Raw genomic sequence first — 20,694 nt, 5'->3', positions numbered from 1 at the left:
GGCTCAACTGGTTAAACATCTACCTTCAGCTCAAATCCTTGAAAGACACTGTTAAGAGAATGGAAAGAATGAGAAAAAATTTTGCAAATATATCTAAACAAGGACTTGTATATAAAATATTTAAATAATTCTGATAACTCAACAATAAGCAGAAAAAATCCAATTAAAAGATAAGCAAAAGATTTGAACAGGCATTTCACCAAAGAAGATATACAAATGGCTGATGAGCATATAAAAAGATGGTCAATATCATTAGTTATTAAGTGCAATTTAAAACCCCACTACAGGGGCGCCTGGGTGCCCCAGTAGGTTAAAGCACTCTGCCTTCAGCTCAGGTCATGATCCCAGGGTCCTGGGATCGAGCCCCACATAGGGTGCTCTGCTCAGCAGGGAGCCTGCTTCCACCTCTCTCTCTCTCTCTCTGCCTGCCTCTCTGCCTACTTGTGATCTTTGTCTGTCAAATAAATAAATAAACTCTTAAAAAAAAAATACCCCACTACATACCCACAAAAATGGCTATAATAAATACGACAGAAAATAACAAATGTGGATAAACTGAAATCTTCATACATTCCTATGGGAATGTAAAACAGTAAAGTCACTGGAAAAAGCAGTTGAATAGTTTCTCATAAAGTAAAACATCAACTTAGCATACAATCCAGCTGATATTTTAGAAGGTGCAAGAGAAAGGTTAACTCAAAAATCGTCTTTCGGTCTGTGTTATATGTTAGAGTAGCACTGAAATTTTCACAGATTTATTTTTTAACTTTCTTCAACCATTTGATTTATTCAACAGAGTCTAGAAACAGATTTATTCTGATTCTGCTGTCTGCAAAATACTATGTCTGACTGAGGCTGGACAGAGATATGAAGATATATTAAAGATCCTTGCTTTCTGAGAGCTTTACAATTTAGTAGGGGAATAAAAGCTACCAGGCATGGCATGTTGTACAATGTCAATCAAGGAAGAAAGCACAGAAGGACAGAGGAAGGCAGGCAGAGGAGCAGAAAGACTAGTGCAAACAAAAGTTGAGTCCACAGGCTTTAAAGACGGTTTCTGTCTTATCAGGACTTAGTTATCAGGGACTCCTTTGTGGAAGAGCGGGACATTTAAAGATGGGTAGGTCATGCTAGGATGACACAGTGGTAGGTACAAAAGCTTAAAAATAAAAACTCAATTTTTATTGCTGACTTATGTATGTGTTGTCATTCAGCTTTACTGCATGTTCACAAAAGAGCTGGACTCATTTTTTTTATTATTACAACAGTTTCCCTTTGAAACTGCATCTTCATATATATTTACAACCTAGTGCTGTTGCATATAAACAAAGTGCTCAGCTGTTTACTAGAAGAAAGGAAGAGGCAGTGGTTTTAGTGAACTATGGGTCAGCTTCTAGAAAACCATCCTTCTTGGCTATCTTTGCTCATCTAGGCAGCCACTCCTGGGGGTTTCTCGCATCTGAAGTTCCATCTCTTTCATCTTCAGGACCCCCTGGAGGGTCAGGAAGAAGCACTTGAAGTTTGCCAGCTCTTTTTTCATTTCTACTTTTCCATCAGCCACATTTTTCCCTCTTGCAAAACTTGAAAGACAATACTTTCTTTGGGGTTTTACAAAAAGGTTGTTTTGTATCTACTTCTGATTTAGAGCAACTTCATTCTGTGATCCTCCTTTGATATGGGTATCATGTCAGGCTCAACACTTTCTACTGACCTTTCAATTCTCCTGTTTCCCAATCTCAACACTTGTGGAGTTTTCAGGAGAACATCAAAGTTAGCAGATAAGTAGGAGGCTTTGAGTCCTTTCTTTTTTGCTAATATACTTTGCAGAAAAAGCTTCTTATAAGACATAAACATGAACTTAGTTTGATCAATATCACTCTTGAAATATACTGACATGTAGTGTCATAATAAACAACCATCCTTGGGATTTCCTTTTTTTTCACAATATTTGCCATACACTTATCCTTTTTCCCCCTCTCCATTTCACTCCCAGCCATAGAAATATCTCCTTTCTAGTTTTTAAAAAATGTTCAGTTACTTAAATAGGAATATAACCAGATTTTTTTCTATATATTGCTTTATTTTTCCACTATTTAAATTTCCACTGATAAGCAACATTTTATCTTCTTTTTGGTAACTTTCCACAGCTAATGCATAGCCATGATCTAAAAGCAAGTACCATGGGGGTCTCAACCACTTCTCAATATGAATATAGAACAATCATGTGTTCTAGAAAAGGCACAGGAGTAAAACACTGAGGGATTTAAATCTTTTATGGTCCTTATCTACATATACCCTTCAGGTTTTATCCATTTCTGACTATTTCAGCAATTTTTAAGCAGGAGTGAAAGAGTTTACTCCTTACTTCCTTAATACTATATTATGCAAGATGCTTGAAGATAGTATCAGGAAATGCCTTATAAAGTCTAAATCTGCAAACTAAAAATTATCCATGACTTTTTAAGGTTAGTCTTACTAACTTATTTACAAGACAGCCAAGAAACCCACATCCCACTCCACTTTGAGGACGGTCACTGGGGTGGCATGGAAGTTACCTTCCTCATTTGCAATGCTCCTGCTTTCTCTTGCTTCATCTAGAAAGGCTGCTATGGAAAAGGTCAAGCCTGTTGCAATGGCTCCTGTGAGCTTCCAGAGTTCACAGACTGGTGGGGAAGCTCAGTTACACCTCGCTGCTCAACCAGCCAGGAACAGAGCTAACATTTCATATCAGAGCCTGGGAGGTACCACTTTGCCCTTCTTCCACCTTTGGCTGACTCCTTCCGTTCCTACTTTACATGCTTTCCTTCTTACAGGATGGTTCACCTGTCCAGGGAAGATGAATGCCATTCTGGAACTATCTTGTATCACCTAAACTTGAATTTAACCTGTGAAAGAGCCCATCAAATAATATTTTTGGGAAATAAAGCATTGGTCGCAGAGAAAGAACCACATCTTTCCTGGCCTCAATGTAAGTATCTGTGAAAGGAAGGGCTTGAGTTAGATGAGCTTTTGATCTCTTTCTGCTTCACCCATTTCACTTCCATGGATCTACAAACTGCTGATTATATAAAGCTGGTATTATCAGGGGTGATACTTCTAGTTCTCTCTATCCATCCAGGCCACATGTTTAAAGCAGTGACAGTAAGGACAGGAGACTGACACATGGTGAGGGCTACTCTCCTTAGACTCAGGATATGTCTTTGGGTTTCAGAGCATAACTGCCTTTTAAAGAAGCAATTGGCAATAAACTTGGGGGAGGGCGTGGAAGTATTTCTATTTCTTGGGGGAGAAAAGTAACTGGCTTTTCTGCTTTCACTGGATTTTCCTTTGACCTTCTCCAATCATATGGGAAGTAATTTAACTCATTTTTCGGTACTTAAATTCTGGAGGAAAAATCCTAGAGCGTTGTATTGATTTTTGTAACCCAGAAACCATGGTGTTTTTTCCTTATACATAATAGTTAAACTTTTATTTAGAAAAGAGGCCATAAGATTCTTTCCAGAGGAGAAAAGATAAGAATACACAACCTGGATGTATCAGTAGCTTTCTAAGCAAACTTCATTCCCCACAACAGTCTATGGTTCAGTAATTTTTGTAATTCAGATTCAGCTACTTGATTCTACAGGTGGACTCAAATCCCCATATAATTATGGTTATTTCAGGTGTTTTTCTTCTTCGGTACCATAAAAAACACTAACAATGGGACAAGCTACTTTGTTGGATCTTGGGGAATGGAGAATAAGCATATGGTTTTACCATCATCATATTACCTAAAGAGAATCTCAGAAAATTCACTGTATACAGAATATCTACATGGATCTTTTCCCAGCCTCAAACCTATGTGGCTACGGGAGCTGAAAAGCCTTATGGAAAAAATCTGGTGGAATTCAGAATTCAGCATTAACTAACAGACCACCATATCTGTTCTGACTGCCCCTCTGCTCCTGCCTGGACTACAGCATTAGCCTCCTACCTGGGAAACCTGCTTCTGCTTGTGAGCCAGTCTTTTCTCCACACAGCAGCCACACTGATCCTGTTACAACTTAAGTCAGCTCATGTCAATCCTCTGCCCAAAACTTTGTCACAACTTGTTCCCTCTAATTCAGAATAAAAAATTCTTACATTGGCCCATGATGTACCTATATGGTTGTCCTTGCCCTTTCTGTCATCTTCACCTACTCTTTCCCTCACTCCTCCCTTCCCTCAGTGGCCTCGATCCTGCTCCTTGCTGAAAGGCCTTGCAGTGGCTATTCCTATGCCTGGTGCAACTTTTCCCCAGATAACCTCCTCTGCTACTTCATGTCTTTGCTCAGAGATCACCTTCTTGATGGGGCCTGACTACCCTATTTAAAATTCCGACTTGCACCTGTGCCGCACATACCTGATCCCTCTTAGCCTATTCTATTTTTTATTGCTTCCATAACATCTATTACCTTCTAGCATGATATAAAATTCAATGTCTTTTTCATTATGTCTATTGTTTATGGCCTGTCCCTCCATGCTAGAATATATGCTCCATGAGGGCAGGAACCTTTGTCAGTTTTGTTCAGCAATTTATCCCAAGCACCTAGTGCAGTGCTTAGCACACAGGAGGCACTCAGTAAATATTTGTTGAATGAATGAACAATACCTAAACTTCAGTGACTATTCCCCATGTGCCAGCTATTACACTAAGTACCTTATGTCATTATTTCTTTTAGTCTTCACAACATAAGGGATGAACTCTTTCCCCACTTCACAGATGAAGAAACTGAGAGGTTAACTAGCTTCAGAAGTCACAAGCCTAACTGCAAGGAAGCACAGGCCTGTTTGACCCCAAAGACTATCCACTTTGCATTATAACATCTGGAAATGAATATGTAGAAAGTGGATTCTAGTCTGATGCCAACAGCTGAGGTCAAGATACAAAAATGTCCACAGGCAGTAGATTTCTTTGGTAACGTTTTTTGAAACCACACTAGGGTGGGAAATGGAGCAAGTTTTCAGGTCCCCCTCAGTCTCTGCTATAATCCGACCCACCAATAAGAGATGAGAGTTTCTGTGTTTAGTGGTCTCTATCTTTAGCACTGTTATTTTCTGTCTGAATTGGAATTGTTTTAAGCATTAGCATGTTCTTTGCAAACTATAACAATAGTTTCAAAACAATATAACAATAGTTTAATTATCTCGGTAACAACCGAGGGGAGTTGATCAATGTGATATGAGCATAGGTGAGAACACAAAGTAATGTTGGGCAGAATGCCCCAGGCAAGTCACTCATGTCTCAGTTTTCTCCACACCGGTGACTTCTATAGTCCCTGGCAAGTCACTATGTCTCATTCTAAGTGACAAGTGAAACAGTCTGTGAGGTTCCAGGTTTGGCATTCATGAATGTTCCTAGGATCACCTGTTCCCTACTCTGAATCTTAGTTATTTTGGTGCTCAGTAGCTTCTCCAGAAAGAGGGCTAATAAAAGGAAATATAATGAAAAATTATATATTGATGCTTCAAGAAAAATCTGGTGGCCAGGAGGTCATGGGGAGTTAGACGATTATTAACTGTCACTGGGTACCCATGTAAAGGATGGGGGGCTTGGGATAGGATAGGGGTTCAAATCATTATTCTACCATTTCTTAGTGCAAGAGAGAAAAGTTATTTAATCAATTTGCTTTATTTTGTCTCTATTTTCTCATTTTTAATTTGGGGGCATAATTTAATTTTCATTTTCTCATTTCTCAATTTGGTCTCCAATTTTCTCATTTTAAAAAATGAGACCTCATTCAACCTCTCAGGGTTATTGTAAAGATACAGTGGTATAGAGGGTTCTGTGCTGAGGTGCATCATATGAGTTGAATGTCAATCTCTTTAGAATCAAGCAATTAAATATCTACCATTTCTATGAAGTGTTGAGGAACAACTTTAAATCCCTCCATCATCCAAGAACTATGCTGTGTTGTCTCTGCTTTTTGAAAGTTATTCATTTCTATCAAGTATAACAAAATATTTCACTTATTATTTCCACTTAATGTATGATCCAGCTTACTCAAAATGAAGGAAGGAACCCTGATTCTCCTAATACCACACACCCTGTAATCTGCCTCATTTCATCCTAATTTCCTATAATATTGGCATTAAGTCAGGCCACACATGGGGTTGTCTGATGTTTGTATGTTGACTTTCCAGCACAGTGGTTCTGACTTTTGTTGAGTCACGGGGTTCTCTGAGAATCTGGTGAAAGCTACCATCTTTCACAGCAAAAACAAATTCTCAACTGTGCCTAATTTTGCACATAATTTCAGATCACCTAAAACCCTCCATTCATTGATAGAAGTTAAGAATCATTGCCTAATGGTAGTTATGAATGCCATTTCTCCTTTAATCTCTGATAGTATTTATGGATTACTAGCAAAGAACAATAATCTTGTGTCGTTTTGTCTTCTTGAACTACTTTAATTTAGGGGGTTTTTTTCCCTCACTGTGACTAAGAATAAAGGCATTTAGAATAAGCCTTCCAGGATTTATTTTATAACCCTTGGCTCAGAATTCAATTGGTAACTGATCTGTGCTTACAACCACATTGACACTGAACAGGCCATTGTTCTTAAGACCTACTGAGGTCAGCCAAGCCCTGAGCACATAGAAATCTCCATAGTTTCCACTTTACTACTGGACATCTAACTACAAAGCAGAGGCTAAAAATAGATCAAGCCTAGTGTTTTCATACATTGCATAGAATTGCATTTCTAAACCTAGGGGTTTTAATCAACACTTTTCATAATCCAAAGAGAGATGTTTTATTTAGCAGGGAAACAATATTCCATTTTGAGAGAGCAAAAACACAACCTAAAGGAATTCTGAAGATTTTGAAATGTTCAAAGAATATTATCTGCACCTGTTAGCTCTAGGTCTAAAAAAAGAAAAACTAAAATAACCCCAGGATTAGATCGACTTTCTTTTCCTTTACATTGCATTACACAAAGGAAAAAATATTGGTATTTTCTTCCCTCTCTTGTTTTTAGGTCAACATTTCTAGGTCAACATGTTTCTACCAAGAAGTTTGAGTTCCTCAAACATTAAGCCATTAATGAATAGCTACTAACTTACCCACCTACATAAATACAGACATTGAAGGAAAGAACATGATGGGAAGCTGAGTATAGAAAAATGATTACAGTTCCATTTCCTGTAAAAACCTTACTATTTGAGGCTTTTTAAAGCTGAAATGGCTAAGTCTTCGAGAGATAACACAGAGCAAATGTTTTCTGAACAAAATATAAAAGTACTCAAAGGTTTACTTACTAATGTTTAATATAATATATCCCATTATATATAAATATGAGTATTACACATGTGGCTAAAAGATTTTGTTTAAAATTAAAATAATTTGGGGCACCTGGGTGGCTCAGTCATTAAGTATCTGCCTTTAGCTCAGGTCATGATCACAGTATCCTGGGATCAAGACCCGCATCAGGCTCTCTGCTCACGGAAAGCCTGTTTCTCCCTCTTCCGCTCTCCCTGCTTGTATTCCCTCTCTCACTGTCTCTTTCTGTGTCAAAGAAACAAATAAAATCTTTTTAGAAATAATTAAATTAATTTAATTTAACATAAAATTTAGCAATAGAGTTGAAGTAAAAATCTCTTTAAAATACAAATGCATAAAATGCTATAGATTCTTTAGCCCTGGGGAAATGAAGGGAGTACACAAGCAGTTACATTAACATCTTCTAAAGATTCGGCACAGCAGTTCATGAAAATGGATATTTAAAATGTAATCCTCCTCTATTAAAAGACAGCTGCTTTCCTAAACAGGGTTCTTAATGTTCTATGGAACATTCTTCAGAACAAAATGATGCTGTCACATACACATGGTGTTAATTCCTCCCAACTTTCCTTTGGAAGGCAGTTCATTTAAAGCAAGTGCTAAAAGAAATTAATTCACCTTACTGACAATATTTCCATATTTACAGCCAAGACCAAGTCCTGGTGAATATCCCATGAAAGCGAGATTGCAAAATGATCCTGTTCCATTTTAAATGGAATTTCATAACGTGGCCATCAGACATTCCAGGCAAACCCCAGCAGACCCTGGTTCTGTTACTGAACAGAGCACAAGCTCCCAGGAGGTCCCTGTCAGTACCCAAGAAACAACAGCCATAGATCAGGTGCTGCTTAAATCCAACACGGATTCAGGAATTTCTGCCTTCAGAAACTTCCCTCATTTCTATTCATAAAACCACTGCATTATTTTCCTCAATATTCCTCAATAACTTCAACTTCCAGAAATAAACCCTTTTCTAGTTGTTCTAACAGATATTTTGTGGACTTAAATTTTGTAAGACTTAAAACTATATTATGTTGATAACTAAAAAAATGCAATCTATGTCAGATGCTTTGGAGAGGCGGAATGGAGGCAGCAGGTGGTTATTTACTGTATATCCCAGAAATGTTTACATTTTCAAGTTCAGCAATTCCTTCTGCGGACTATAGATAGATTTTTAATAAAATCACATGAATCTTGCTGTTTTTTTAATCCCCATGAAACATTTCATTCTGGATACCAAGAAAATAAAAACTGGCTTGGGCTGAGAAAGTAAGCATCTACCCAGCATTCATCAGGCTGGAACAACAGACAGAGAAGTCAATGGCAAAGTTTACAGGAAATGTTTTTCCCAGGGACGCTGCTGCTAAAAAGGGTTGTGATAACCTTCTTTAAGACACTACAGACTTACTGAGAAACTTTCTTCTCTAATATCAAAGATGATCAGTAAGTTTGCTGTTTGAAATTTTATCAGCAAGAATGAGACATTGCCTGGATGACTCCAGTTGCTGTTGACACAAAGCAGCTGCCTCAGTTCCCAACCCAGGGGCCGAGCTCCACATTAAGGGCTTCTGGATACAACAGTCCTCATTTATCTCAATTTGACTATTTCCAATAGAAACAGGACACTGGCTTTGCTTTGCAAACCAGATGTGCATGTAAACTCCTAATATAGTAACTCTTTCTTTTCCTCTGCTGTGTGATCTCCCTCATTGCAATGGTTTGATACATCTACTTTTATCAGAATACAGGTTTGTTCCTGGTATTCTTAGGCTGACTGAGATGGGGCCTGGTTGCGTAAAATGCTCTAGCTAAAGAAAATATTTGCTGGGGCGCCTGGGTGGCTCAGTGGGTTAAAGCCTCTGCCTTCAGCTCTGGTCATGGTCCCGGGGTCCTGGGATTGAGCCCTGCATCGGGCTGTCTGCTCAGCGGGGAGCCTGCTTCCCCCCCCACCCCCCGCCTGCCTCTCTGCCTTCTCGTGATCTCCCTCTGTCAAGTAAATAAATAAAATCTTAAAAAAAAAAAAAGAAAGAAAGAAAGAAAAGAAAATATCTGCTGTCTGCCTGAACAGTGGCTCGGAATTCTAATATTGGCTCTCAGATATCAAAAAAGGAGAACGCATCTCTGCTGCAGTTTGGGTGCCTGTGACCTGTGAATTTTAAATTCTATACTGGCTTCCCATCTAAGTAGAAACATTCTGAGGACCAGGAAACCCTCTGTGAGCGTTGAAATGATATTTTCTGGCTCTGCTGCTACTGAATGTTGAAATCAATCTGTGGCAAAACTTTCGGGCTTCTAGCAGTATCACAGTTGGCAATGAAAGCCAGACATGCCAGTGTGATTATGAAGCTCTCTGTGAAACTCAAAAGGTAAAGTGAAACAGGTACACATAAGTCCCCAAATACATGGCCTCGCTCCACATGTGATTTATTATTCTTAAGATTTATTTGAGAGAGAGAGAGAATAAGAGAGAGGGAGCAAGCGGAAAAGCAGAGGGAGAGGGACAAGGAGACTGCTGAGCACAGTGCCCTACATGGGACTTGAACTCAGGACCCTGAGTTCATGACCTGAGCCAAAACCAAGAGTCAGGTGCTTAACAACTGAGCTACTCAGGTCCCCCACTCCACACCTGATTTAAATGTAGGGCTGCCTGACCAAAAAGATAGGAAAACATGGTGTAGGAGGGCTTTTCGGAGTGTGCCTTTGAGCTAAGGTTGGGAGGCTGCTTTTGACATACCCGTGGGAGTAGCCATAATCGTAGGCTGAGGCTGTCTTCCGACTGGCTGCGAATGCATGGGTGGATTCAGCGGCCCGGGAGGCCTGCTGCTGGTAGGAGGCAGTGGACGCCTGGCTGAAGGCCTCGGATTCCTGGCGGTGCGCAGCAGAGGAGCGGCTGCTATAGGCCGTCGAGCCATGGGTGTAGATGGCAGAACTTTTCTTCTCCTCCTGGTACTGGCTCATGGTGCTGCGAAGGTCCCTGTTTCGGTAGCTGCTGTCATAGTGCTGGTGGAGCCTCTGATAAAAGGGCAGAGACATGGTGTGCCCTGGAGGGAACCAGGTGACCTACAAGAAAGCAGCAACTTTTGAGTGAACTACTAAGAAACAAGGTATCTAAATCAATATGTAAAAATAAATACTCTAATCTTTTCCAAAGAGCAAATGGAAAACATGTGAAGGTTAGCTTAACTGGTTACTTAACAAACTTTCTACTTCGTAGCCCACATAAGCCCCCTCCCACCACTGAGCCACCTTCTTGTGTGGGTTTGGTTTTTGGGGTTTTGTTTTGATATCTAGGAGGTCTTTACAAAATTTCCCTACCCTAGTTATTGGGTTTTTCCTCAGACCTTTCATAATGTGTAGTTCAATTTTTCTGCCATTTCATCCTGATAGGGACTACATCTGGGAAAATATGTAATGATGGAGAGTCTGTACAGTCAATGCGGTTTTCATTCAAGAAATAATTACTGAGCACTGACTATGAGCCTGGTACCATTCCAGCACAAGAAATACAGAAATGAACATAACAAACAAAATCCCTGCTCTGATAACCTTAGATAGAACCTTTTATTCTATTGCAGGTGATGGTCAACAGAGAAAATAAGTAAAATGTAAGGTATAACAGAATGGGCTAAATGCAACAGAGAAAAATAAAGCAGGAAAGGGAAGGGGGTGCAATTTTAAACTGCCTCATCAGGGATGGCTTCTGAGCATCAAAGTGATATCTGAAAAAAAAAAAAAAAAGGTGACATCTGAGCATGAGAATATCAGAAGAAGAGTGCCCTTGATGGAAGACCATTGCAGACACTAGGGTGTGTGCATGCATGTTGTACTCTAGGCAGTGAAGTTCAATTAAGCAGTGAAGCTGCAAGGAGTGAGCAGGGTGCAGGGTGGATGTATAGCAGATGTTAAGGGTGAGGGAATGGTGTAGGGTCTGATGAGCAACTGTAGTGATTTTGTCTTTCACTGCAAAAGGGCTGAAAAACCATCAGAAGGTTCCAAGCTGAGACTTACTCTTCCTTATGTATAAAGGACAGACTATTGATGGAAAAGAATGAAATCCAGGAGACCAATTAGAAGGCTGTTATGGGGGCACCTGGCGGGCTCAGTCGGTGGAGTATGCAACTCCTGATCTCAGGGTTGTGGGTTTGTGTCCATGAAACAAAGAGGGGTGAGAGATGGTCCTGAGGATTTTCTCCTGAGTAACTGGAAGATCAAAGTTGCTGTTAACTGAGATGGGCAGGAGTGCAAAAAGCAGAGTTAGGGATGAAAGAATGGGAGATGGGTTTAAGATATTCTATAGTTGAGATACCTGCTAGACCTCCAAGTGGGATGGTAAGTTGGATTCATGACTTTGGAGCTCAGGGTACAGTTCCAGGATGGACATATACATTCAGCAGTCACAAACATATAGATGGTACATAAAGCCAAAAAATAGATGAGAAGTCCTAGGACTGAATGCTGGAGTTTGCTTATATGGTTGACCCTTAAACAATGTAGAGGCTAGAGGTACCAACCCCACCCCAACCCTCACAGTCAAAACTCCACATATAACCTTTGATTTCCACCCAAATTTCACTACCAATTGCCAACTGCTGAATAGAAGCCTTACTAATAAAATGGACAGTGGATTAACACATATTTTGCACCTTATATGTACTTTATACTGTATTATTACAAGGTACACTAGAGAAAAGAAAATATAATAAATCAGAAAGAAAATGTTTACAGCACTGAACTATATTTATTTTTTTTCCTAAGATTTTATTTATTTTATTTGACTGACAGAGATCACAAGTAGGCAGAGAGGTAGGCAGAGAGGGGGTGGGGGGGAAGCAGGTTCCCTGCTGAGCAGAGAGCCGGATGTGGGACTCAATCCCAGGACCCTGGGACCATGACCTGAGCCGAAGGCAGAGGCTTTAACCCACTGAGCCAGCCGGGCACCCATATTTATTTTTAAAAATTGTGTATAAGTGGGCCCATACAGTAAGAAAAGAAAATAATAATAAATCAAAAAGAAAATATATTCACAGTACTGTACTATATTTGTAAAAAGAAAATAGTGTGTAAGTGGACCCATGCATTTCAAACCCATGTTGTTCAAGAGCCAACTGTATTATCCTATAATGAACTCTCCCAAATCTCACAAACACTTCAAAAGTGTACAGCATCAAAACAAACTATTTGCTCCCTTAAAGAATATGAAGACTTCTAGGCTTCTTACATGAAGAAGTACGAAAGTCAGTCATACTTTAGCCATTTGTATTGTGAACTTGAGCTAATAGTTAATTGACAACCAAAGTTTGCTTAGCACAGGAAGGGGAGGCTTCACATTGTATGAGCTTCTTGAATACTGTGTCCACTGACAGAAGTCCATCAGCCACATTGCTAACTTACCTGGATGCAGTAATAGTTTTATGAAAGCCCCTCCCCCAATTTTTAATGCTTCTGTGGGTGTTCTGAAATGTTATTTTTAACATTTAAATTACATTTAAACATTTAAGTAAATAAACATATATTACATTTTTAAATTTAAGTATTAAATTTTACAAGCAAAATTGTCTGTGAGATAATCAGTTTTTCCAAATCTCTTTTTTGATTTTTTTTTTTAATTTTATTTATTTGACAGAGAGAAATCACAACTAGGCAGAGAGGCAGGCAGAGAGAGAGGAGGAAGCAGGCTCCCCGAGGAGCAGAGAGCCTGATGTGGGGCTCGATCCCAGGACCCTGGGATCATGACCTGAGCTGAAGGCAGAGGCTTTACCCACTGAGCCACCCAGGTGCCCCTCTTTTTTGATTATTTTAAATAAGGAATGAATCCTTTTAAACTTGTCATGTTTTTTGTCAAGTTTAAATCTACTTTTTATTTAAACTCTTTTAAAAGCCAGTATGTATTCCCTAGAGAAGAAAATCTAGCAAACTGCACTCCAGAAATATTTATCTTGGGGCTCATGGAAGATATCAGTCTACATGGCATTTCCCAAGAGGAAAAAAATAGCTACTAGCAAGCAACTTTGCTTCAAGCCTTAAATAGATTGCTATCTTCTGTTCTAAAACATACAGAATAATTACCATATGTAATGAATAATTATTAGATAAATTTTGATAAAAGGATTAGAATATACTAATACAGAAATATGCTAAGCAGTTATAAAGAAAATAGATAAGTTTCTTTAATGATACACAGTACATCATAACAAGGCAAATATTATTTAAAGGATATCTAAATAAATCATGAATGACCTTCCTATGCCTTATGTTATAAACTAAGTTCATATATGCTAACGTGACTTGAAATGCTGTCATTTTCACAAAATGAAATCTTTAAATATCTTTCCCCAATACTACTTCCTACTCTCTTTATTTCTATTTTCTCCCCAAAATATTTTTCATAGTACTTCATATTGCAGACACATCCATAATGTATTACAAGGGCCTGGCTTTAAGCCATCAGAGATGGTTGTCACCACTCTGACCTCTGGAATGAAGGTACAGCTACCTTCTCTTCATCAAGTAAGTGAGGATTATCCCCAACACATGACAGAGTATGTTGGGAAGAAAGATGATTTGGTTGTCTTCTGTTCCTTTAAGACCTGCATTTCCTTTTGAACACAATTTGGGAATTTTGGAAGAAATACAAATTCCACGATTGTAATCCTGATATGATACTTTTGTATAGGCATTAGAGGTCAAAAGCTAACTAAAGTCATTCACAGAAAATGTTAACTTTAGGTCATTCTGTGGGGATCTATGTTGCCACTGAAATGTTATTTAACTATTTCCAAGTTAGAAATATCATAATGCACTCTCACACTTATCCGCATGGCATTGTCAGAACAAAATCACTGAATTAGAAACTCGGGACTTCAGAGTTAATTTACCTCCTTTTGGTCTGATTTATAATCACGGACTATTGTAGGCATATGGAAGATAGAAAACACATTATATCCTGCCACCTCATCCATTCCAGATTTCAACCAAACAACTGAACTATAACTTGGAAAGAGTACTTGGACTCACACTTACAGTTCCATGATCCCCTTATGGTTCCAGGAATAGTAGCTTAACTTAAAAAGAACAGTGTGGATGTGAGAGAAGAGCTGTGCCAGCGAAAACTGGCACCCTGCTGCTTTTGTCTTCCTTCCCAGGGGCTCCCCTTCGCTATTTCTCTGCTCTTCTGACCTGTCTCTGAGAAAACCACTGAACTCACAAGATAGAAAGCAACCACACGCATGCAATGCTGTTAAGCACATCAAATATCAAGTGCATTCTTCTGCCTCAGTGTCACACTTACCCCTGCTCAAAGGAGTGGCGGTGGTGGAAATGCTCTGATGTGGCTGCGGAGCTGGATGGGAGAATGAAAAACCCACAGCAGTTGAATCCCCCCCCCCAAAAAAAAGTGAAGAGGCAGGGCTAAAGACAGGACCCGGGGGACCAGTTCAAAAATAATGCATGTGGTCAGGCAGTAGAATGTCAGAGCCACATAGCCAGCCTTTTATGGCCAGGAAGGCAGACAAATATAGCAGCGAACAGGGAGGGGACTCCTAACGAGAGGAAGAAAGAGGCACTCACAGGTAGCTGCCTGCCTCAGTAATGTAATTACATTAATGCCAATCAATGGGTCCGCCCTGATTAAACCGAATGTAGGATTTTTATTTGGCTGTAGGAGCTAGTTTCAATCTCTTTATCATTAGATATTTACAAGGGTAATGGAAAAAGTAATTTGTGGTTGAGAGCTAAAAATAGGTGTAGTAATCTGACTCCCAAAATGGACTTCATGGAATTTTAATGCCAAGATATGGTTCTGGGTGTGCTGTTCACAACACATGTACAGTACATTTAAAAGACACAAGGTGAAAAAAGAACTTCAGGCTAACTAAAAGAAAACAAGCTAAAAAATGGGTTACACATGGTGGTAATTTTGGTCTGACAATAGTCACTGTTTCTGTATTATCAGGAAAGTTTTCAAAGTCACAGCTTGTAGCTTGAGTATCTGAATCCCTTTATTCATTAATTAAAGCCCTTGAGAAGCAACACGTTTTATCTTTCCTAAGGTCGGAGTAGGATCAGTATGTCTAACAGGAGATTCTCTTTCTTTGCTTTTCATACTATGTAACAAATTAACAGGTGGTATAACCTGGTGGTCAGAGCCTACATTTTGGAGGCCGACCAGAGCTAGATTCCTGGCCATAGATGGCACTTAGTTGCCATGCAACCTCAAGCAATTTATTTCTCCTTCTTAAGCTTCATTTTCCTTCTCTACAAAATAATATCCAAAGTATGGGAATGCTGTGGAGGTTAAATGCAATAATGCACTTAACCCAGTGACTGCCCCATAATACTCTCTGAGCATCAACAATTATTACAGAAATAATTTGAAAACTCATTGTTCAGTTTATACCTATTGAGTTGGTTGGTTATGTTCTGACATGATATTACAGCACTATTACCTCAACTGAATACAGATCACTTGTGTCTATCAAAATACTGAACACACCCAATATCACAGTCTACTTTATAACTACAGTTAACTACAGTCTACTTGATAACTACAGTTAACACGGAGACACTGTGGTGAGCACTTCATACATACCTTTATATATACTTTATACATACTTTATACGTACCTCACTTAATCCTCATGGTGTCCTGCAAGCCAGGTATTATTAGCTTCATTAAACAGCCAAAGAAATCAAGGCTTCAAAAGGCAAAGTCATTTGCCAAAGATCACACAGCTAGTAAACGACAAATGCAATTCATTCAGTCCATATTTGGACACTGAATCCCATGCACTTTTTTTTGGTCACATATTGATAGATCCTCTAGTGACACTTCATTTACAAGAACCTAGATATTTTGAAATGGCCTTTAAGCACAACTGAAGTCTCCACTCATAACAAACAGCAGCTTCTGAGCTATGCAAACTGTGCAAAAGAATATATTCCACTTAGTTTGATGCTGTTTCCTGGTAATATTCAACTTGGCATTTCTTCACCTACATATACCTTCTGTGAGTGTGGATATGGACGTTTTAGCTATTTGGAATCCATACGAGAGTTTTGGAAGCTTCATATTCCCCAAGCATCCACTTGTTCTCTAAACATCTAATATAGAATGGTAGTGCTTATGAGTTTTATCCACTGCGCATTGCAATGGTTCCCACTAAGCTGTTTCTATATACGACATGGTAAGTAGTTTCAAATCTTCTCAAAGCAGGAGAGAAGAAAAAGAAACAAAAATAAGTGATATAAATCATAATGCCAGCTAATATTTTTTTTTAAGAATTTATTTATCTGACAGACAGAGATCACAAGTAGGCAGAGAAGCAGGCAGAGAGAGAGAGAGGAGGAAGCAGGTTCCCCGCTGAGCAGAGAGCCTGATGCGGGGCTCGATCCCAGGACCCTGGGATCATGACCTGAGCCGAAGGCAGAGGCTTTAACCCACTGAGCCATGCAGGCGCCCCTGCCAGCTAATATTTAATGACTACTTGCTATATGCCAGAAATTAATCCTGTTTTATAGTACCTTATTTGAACAACTACACATAAAAACATTTTATGGATTATGAAGTCGAGATTTAGAGAGGCTGATATTCTTAATATCACACAACTGTATGTGAAAGATTTAAATGTGACAGAGGACTTAAACTCAGTTTTGTTCTACTCAGAACATAGTCCCCTATATATCATACTATATTGCCTTTCAACAATTTAAGTGTGTGTCTGTGTGTGTATATAGAGAGAGCTATGTGCCAATGTCCATTAGAAGTAAGAACTGTTACTAAAGAATTTCAATTTTGCTTCCTGTTTAAAAGACAATTATTAGATCAAAAAATATCTGCTGAACTTTTGATCCGTGTTAAGAATACAACATTAGAGAAGTGCACACACACTTGTGGAAAAACTAAAATAGTATCATTTATTCGCTGACACTCAGGATCCCAGTGAAAGTCAAACAGTTTATTTCAAACAAATATGTAATAAGATTGACAAAAAAGCATAAGCTAGACCCAGCCTAGTAAACTAAGTGATCTTTCTGCTATAGCATGATCTGGATTCAGGCTTTCCTAACAACATAGTTATCTAAACTACAGCTCTGTAGATCACACACCCATGGTGGTACACTGCATAATTAAACTAAAATTAAAAAGAAAAATTTAGCTGGATTCATAAAAATCAATTATTGTGATTCAATCATGATTCCCTTGTAGATGAACAATCATTGTGTCAATTACTCTGATTTAATCACAATGCCCTTACAGATGTGTGATTATGCTGAAAACTTAATGGAATGCTAACCAACTATTAATTTCAAAGTTCCCAGGAAACCATCTAACGGAAAATACTTTTAAAAAGCATTTAATGTATAATGTATAATACCCAGTGCTCCATGCAATATGTGCCCTCCTTAATACCCATCACCTTATACATGAACAATGAATTATGGAACACTAATGATGTACAGTATGGTGACTAACATAATAAAAACAAACAAAACAAATAAATAAGCAAAAAAGCATTTAACTGTAAAAGGTGGAAATTAAATACCTGATTTCAGAATCATATTTTTTTAAGTAATTTTCAAGTAGATACAACGGCGCCTGGATGGCTCAGTCAGTTAAGCATCCGACTTGGTTTCGGTCATGATCTCAAGGTCACAAGATCGAGCCCTACATCAGGCTCCACACTCAGCATGGAGTCTGCTTGAGATTCTCTCCTTTCCCTTCTCCCTCTCATTGCTTATGCAATCTCTCTCTAAAATAAAGAAATAACATCTTTTTTAAAAATAAAGTAGATACATTCTCTCTTCAAATTAACTTTAACAGGGGGCGCCTGGGTGGCTCAGTGGATTAAGCCGCTGCCTTCGGCTCAGGTCATGATCTCAGGGTCCTGGGATCGAGCCCCGCATCGGGCTCTCTGCTCTGCAGGGAGGCTGCTTCCTCCTCTCTCTCTGCCTGCCCCTCTGCCTACTTGTGATCTCTCTCTCTCTCTGTCAAATAAATAAATTAAAAAAATCTTAAAAAAAAAATTAACTTTAACAGTATTAATATTCTTGGGGGTGCCTGGCTGGCTCAGGCAGAGAGCATGAGATTCTTGATCTTGGGGTTGTAAGTTTGAGAACTACACTGGGTGTAGACATTACTAAAAAAAAATTTTTGAATTTAAAACTTAAATAAATAGAGTATTAACATTTTTATAAATGTGAAGTACTGAGTTTCACTGACAGTCGTATATCCTAAAAGCCAAAACAAATATATAAATTATATTAGTCACTTAGTAATTTTCATTTTATAGTAGAAGAGGAAATAGTTGCAAATCATTAGTCTATGTATGAGGGAATAAACAAATAAATCTTCTTTAGAAATGCAATGCAAATGAAACAAAAACAATTCCAACTGAAATCAAGAGATTTTTTTAAAGCTGCTGGTAGTAGTTAACAATTACAAAACATGCACCAGTAATATGGAAAAAGAGCATGTATTGAAAACCTACTATGTCAGCACTATGCCATGCCTCAAGGTCCAGAAGTGACTAACTCATGTCCCCAAAGTAGACAGACACTGTGTAGTTGGGTAGACAAAGGTGGGTGGTTACTTAAAAATAATTACGGCATCATGACATAAGGTGATATTTGCTACTTTACCCTCCACGGTTCTCCAGCTCTACTCCTTGCCACTTGCCTTGTGAAATTCCAAAAACAGGTAATTGCTTGTACCTCCATAAACTCCAGGTATCTACTGTGTCAGTTCCCTCATACCTGCTGTTTTCTCTGTCTTCCTGTCCCTGTCCAGCATATGTACATTTCTTCACTTCCTTAACTCTCACTCCATTAAGCCTTCTTTTCCTAAGGCCATCTCTTCTGGAAGACTTTCTTAATTCCACTAGGATAGGAAGTCTATAAAACTATATTTAATGCTTGTGTTTGCTTTTCTGTCTCCTGTACTGTGAATTACTAGAGGGCAGGAGAGGAATCTTTTGTCTAAGTACTCCCAGTACCTAGCATAGCTCTTGGCACAAGACAGGCATGAATAAATAATTCTCAAATACAGAAAAGTAGGAAATGTGGTATAGAAAAAGTCCTCAGGGGGCACCTGGGTAGCTCAGTGGGTTAAGTCGCTGCCTTCGGCTCAGGTCATGATCTCAGGGTCCTGGGATCGAGTCCTGCATCGGGCTCTCTACTCAGCAGGGAGCCTGCTTCCCTTCCTCTCTCTGCCTGCCTCTCTGCCTACTTGTGATCTCTGTCTGTCAAATGGGCGCCTGGGTGGCTCAGTGGTTTGGGCTGCTGCCTTCGGCTCGGGTCATGATCTCGGGGTCCTGGGATCGAGTCCCGCGTCGGGCTCTCTGCTTGGCGGGGAGCCTGCTTCCCTCTCACTCTCTCTGCCTGCCTCTCTGCCTGTGATCTCTCTCTGTCATAAATAAAAAAATAAAAAAAAATAAAAAAAATCTTTAAAAAAAAAAAAAGAAAAAGAAAAAGTCCTCAGCACTAAAGGACTACTTAGAGGTGGAAGCACATAAAAGCAGAGTCATGGTGGCCAACTAACCAGTGACTGGCTGAGGGCAGGGGAATTGCTTGGGAGCTGGTGGATGGGTTCTAGGAGCAGGCTAAGTCTCTAAGCCCAGAAGCCTACCTGTACCTATCGTCCAGTCAGGGAACTTTAGATTAGTATTAGAAAACAAGACCCCAAAGCCCATTTACTTTCTTTTTTTCTTTCTTCCTTGGCTTCTTTCTTTCTTTCTTTTTAAGAATTATTTATTTGAGAGAGAGAAAGAGAATGGGTGGGGGCAGAGGGAGAGAATCTCAAGCAGACTCCCTGCCAAACACAGAGCCTGATGCAGGCTCAATCTCACGATGCATGAGATCATGACCCAAGCTGAAATCACAAGTTGGTTGCTTAACTGACTAAGGCACCCAGACACCCCCCAAAGCCCATTTTCTAACATTATTTATATCTACCTAGTTTTCTGACTGTCCACTCACAAAGAGATGTCTAGAGTGATACTCAGCCAATGTCAATAGTAACTCCCAAATAGTGTGGGTTTTTTCGTTTCTTTTTTTATAATTAGTGTCAAGAACTGTGAACATATACAGGGCGCCTGGGTGGCTCAGTGGGTTAAAGCCTCTGCCTTCTGCTCAGGTCATGATCTCAGGGTCCTGGGATTGAGCCCTGCATCGGGCTCTCTACTCACCAGGGAGCCTGCTTCCTCCTCTCTCTCTGCCTGCCTCTCTGCCTACTTGTGATCTCTGTCTGTCAAATAAATAAATACAATCTTCAAAAAAAAAAAAAAAAAAGAACTGTGAACATATACAATGGGATATTATTCAGTATTAAAAAGGAATGAAATCCTGATACATGCTACAACATGGGTGAGCCTTGAAAATGTTATGGTAAGTGAAGTCAGA

At 39.3% G+C, this 20,694-nt stretch overlaps 1 protein-coding gene across 13 annotated transcripts in view; it reads right to left on the bottom strand.

Moving 5' to 3' along the window:
* The window catches only part of MYOM1 (myomesin 1), a 158,613-nt gene that overhangs the window by 117,992 nt on the left and 19,927 nt on the right, over positions 1 to 20,694 (bottom strand). For 7 of the 13 annotated variants that reach the window (XM_046024822.1, XM_046024820.1, XM_046024831.1 and 4 more), the window contains one exon: positions 10,035 to 10,360. In XM_046024822.1, coding sequence (XP_045880778.1) covers positions 10,035 to 10,333 — 299 coding nt within the window. In that variant the 5' untranslated portion in view covers positions 10,334 to 10,360. Of the gene's footprint in view, positions 1 to 10,034; positions 10,361 to 14,588; positions 14,750 to 15,921; positions 16,030 to 17,840; positions 17,901 to 20,694 lie in introns of those variants that run through there. The other 6 variants (XM_046024826.1, XM_046024821.1, XM_046024823.1 and 3 more) reach the window with 4 other exon arrangements.

The sequence above is a fragment of the Meles meles genome, chromosome 12 (genome assembly GCF_922984935.1).
Source record: "Meles meles chromosome 12, mMelMel3.1 paternal haplotype, whole genome shotgun sequence".
Lineage (NCBI taxonomy): Eukaryota > Metazoa > Chordata > Mammalia > Carnivora > Mustelidae > Meles > Meles meles.
Note: the sequence above shows the minus strand (reverse complement) of the source record. Positions and strands in the feature narration are given on the sequence as shown.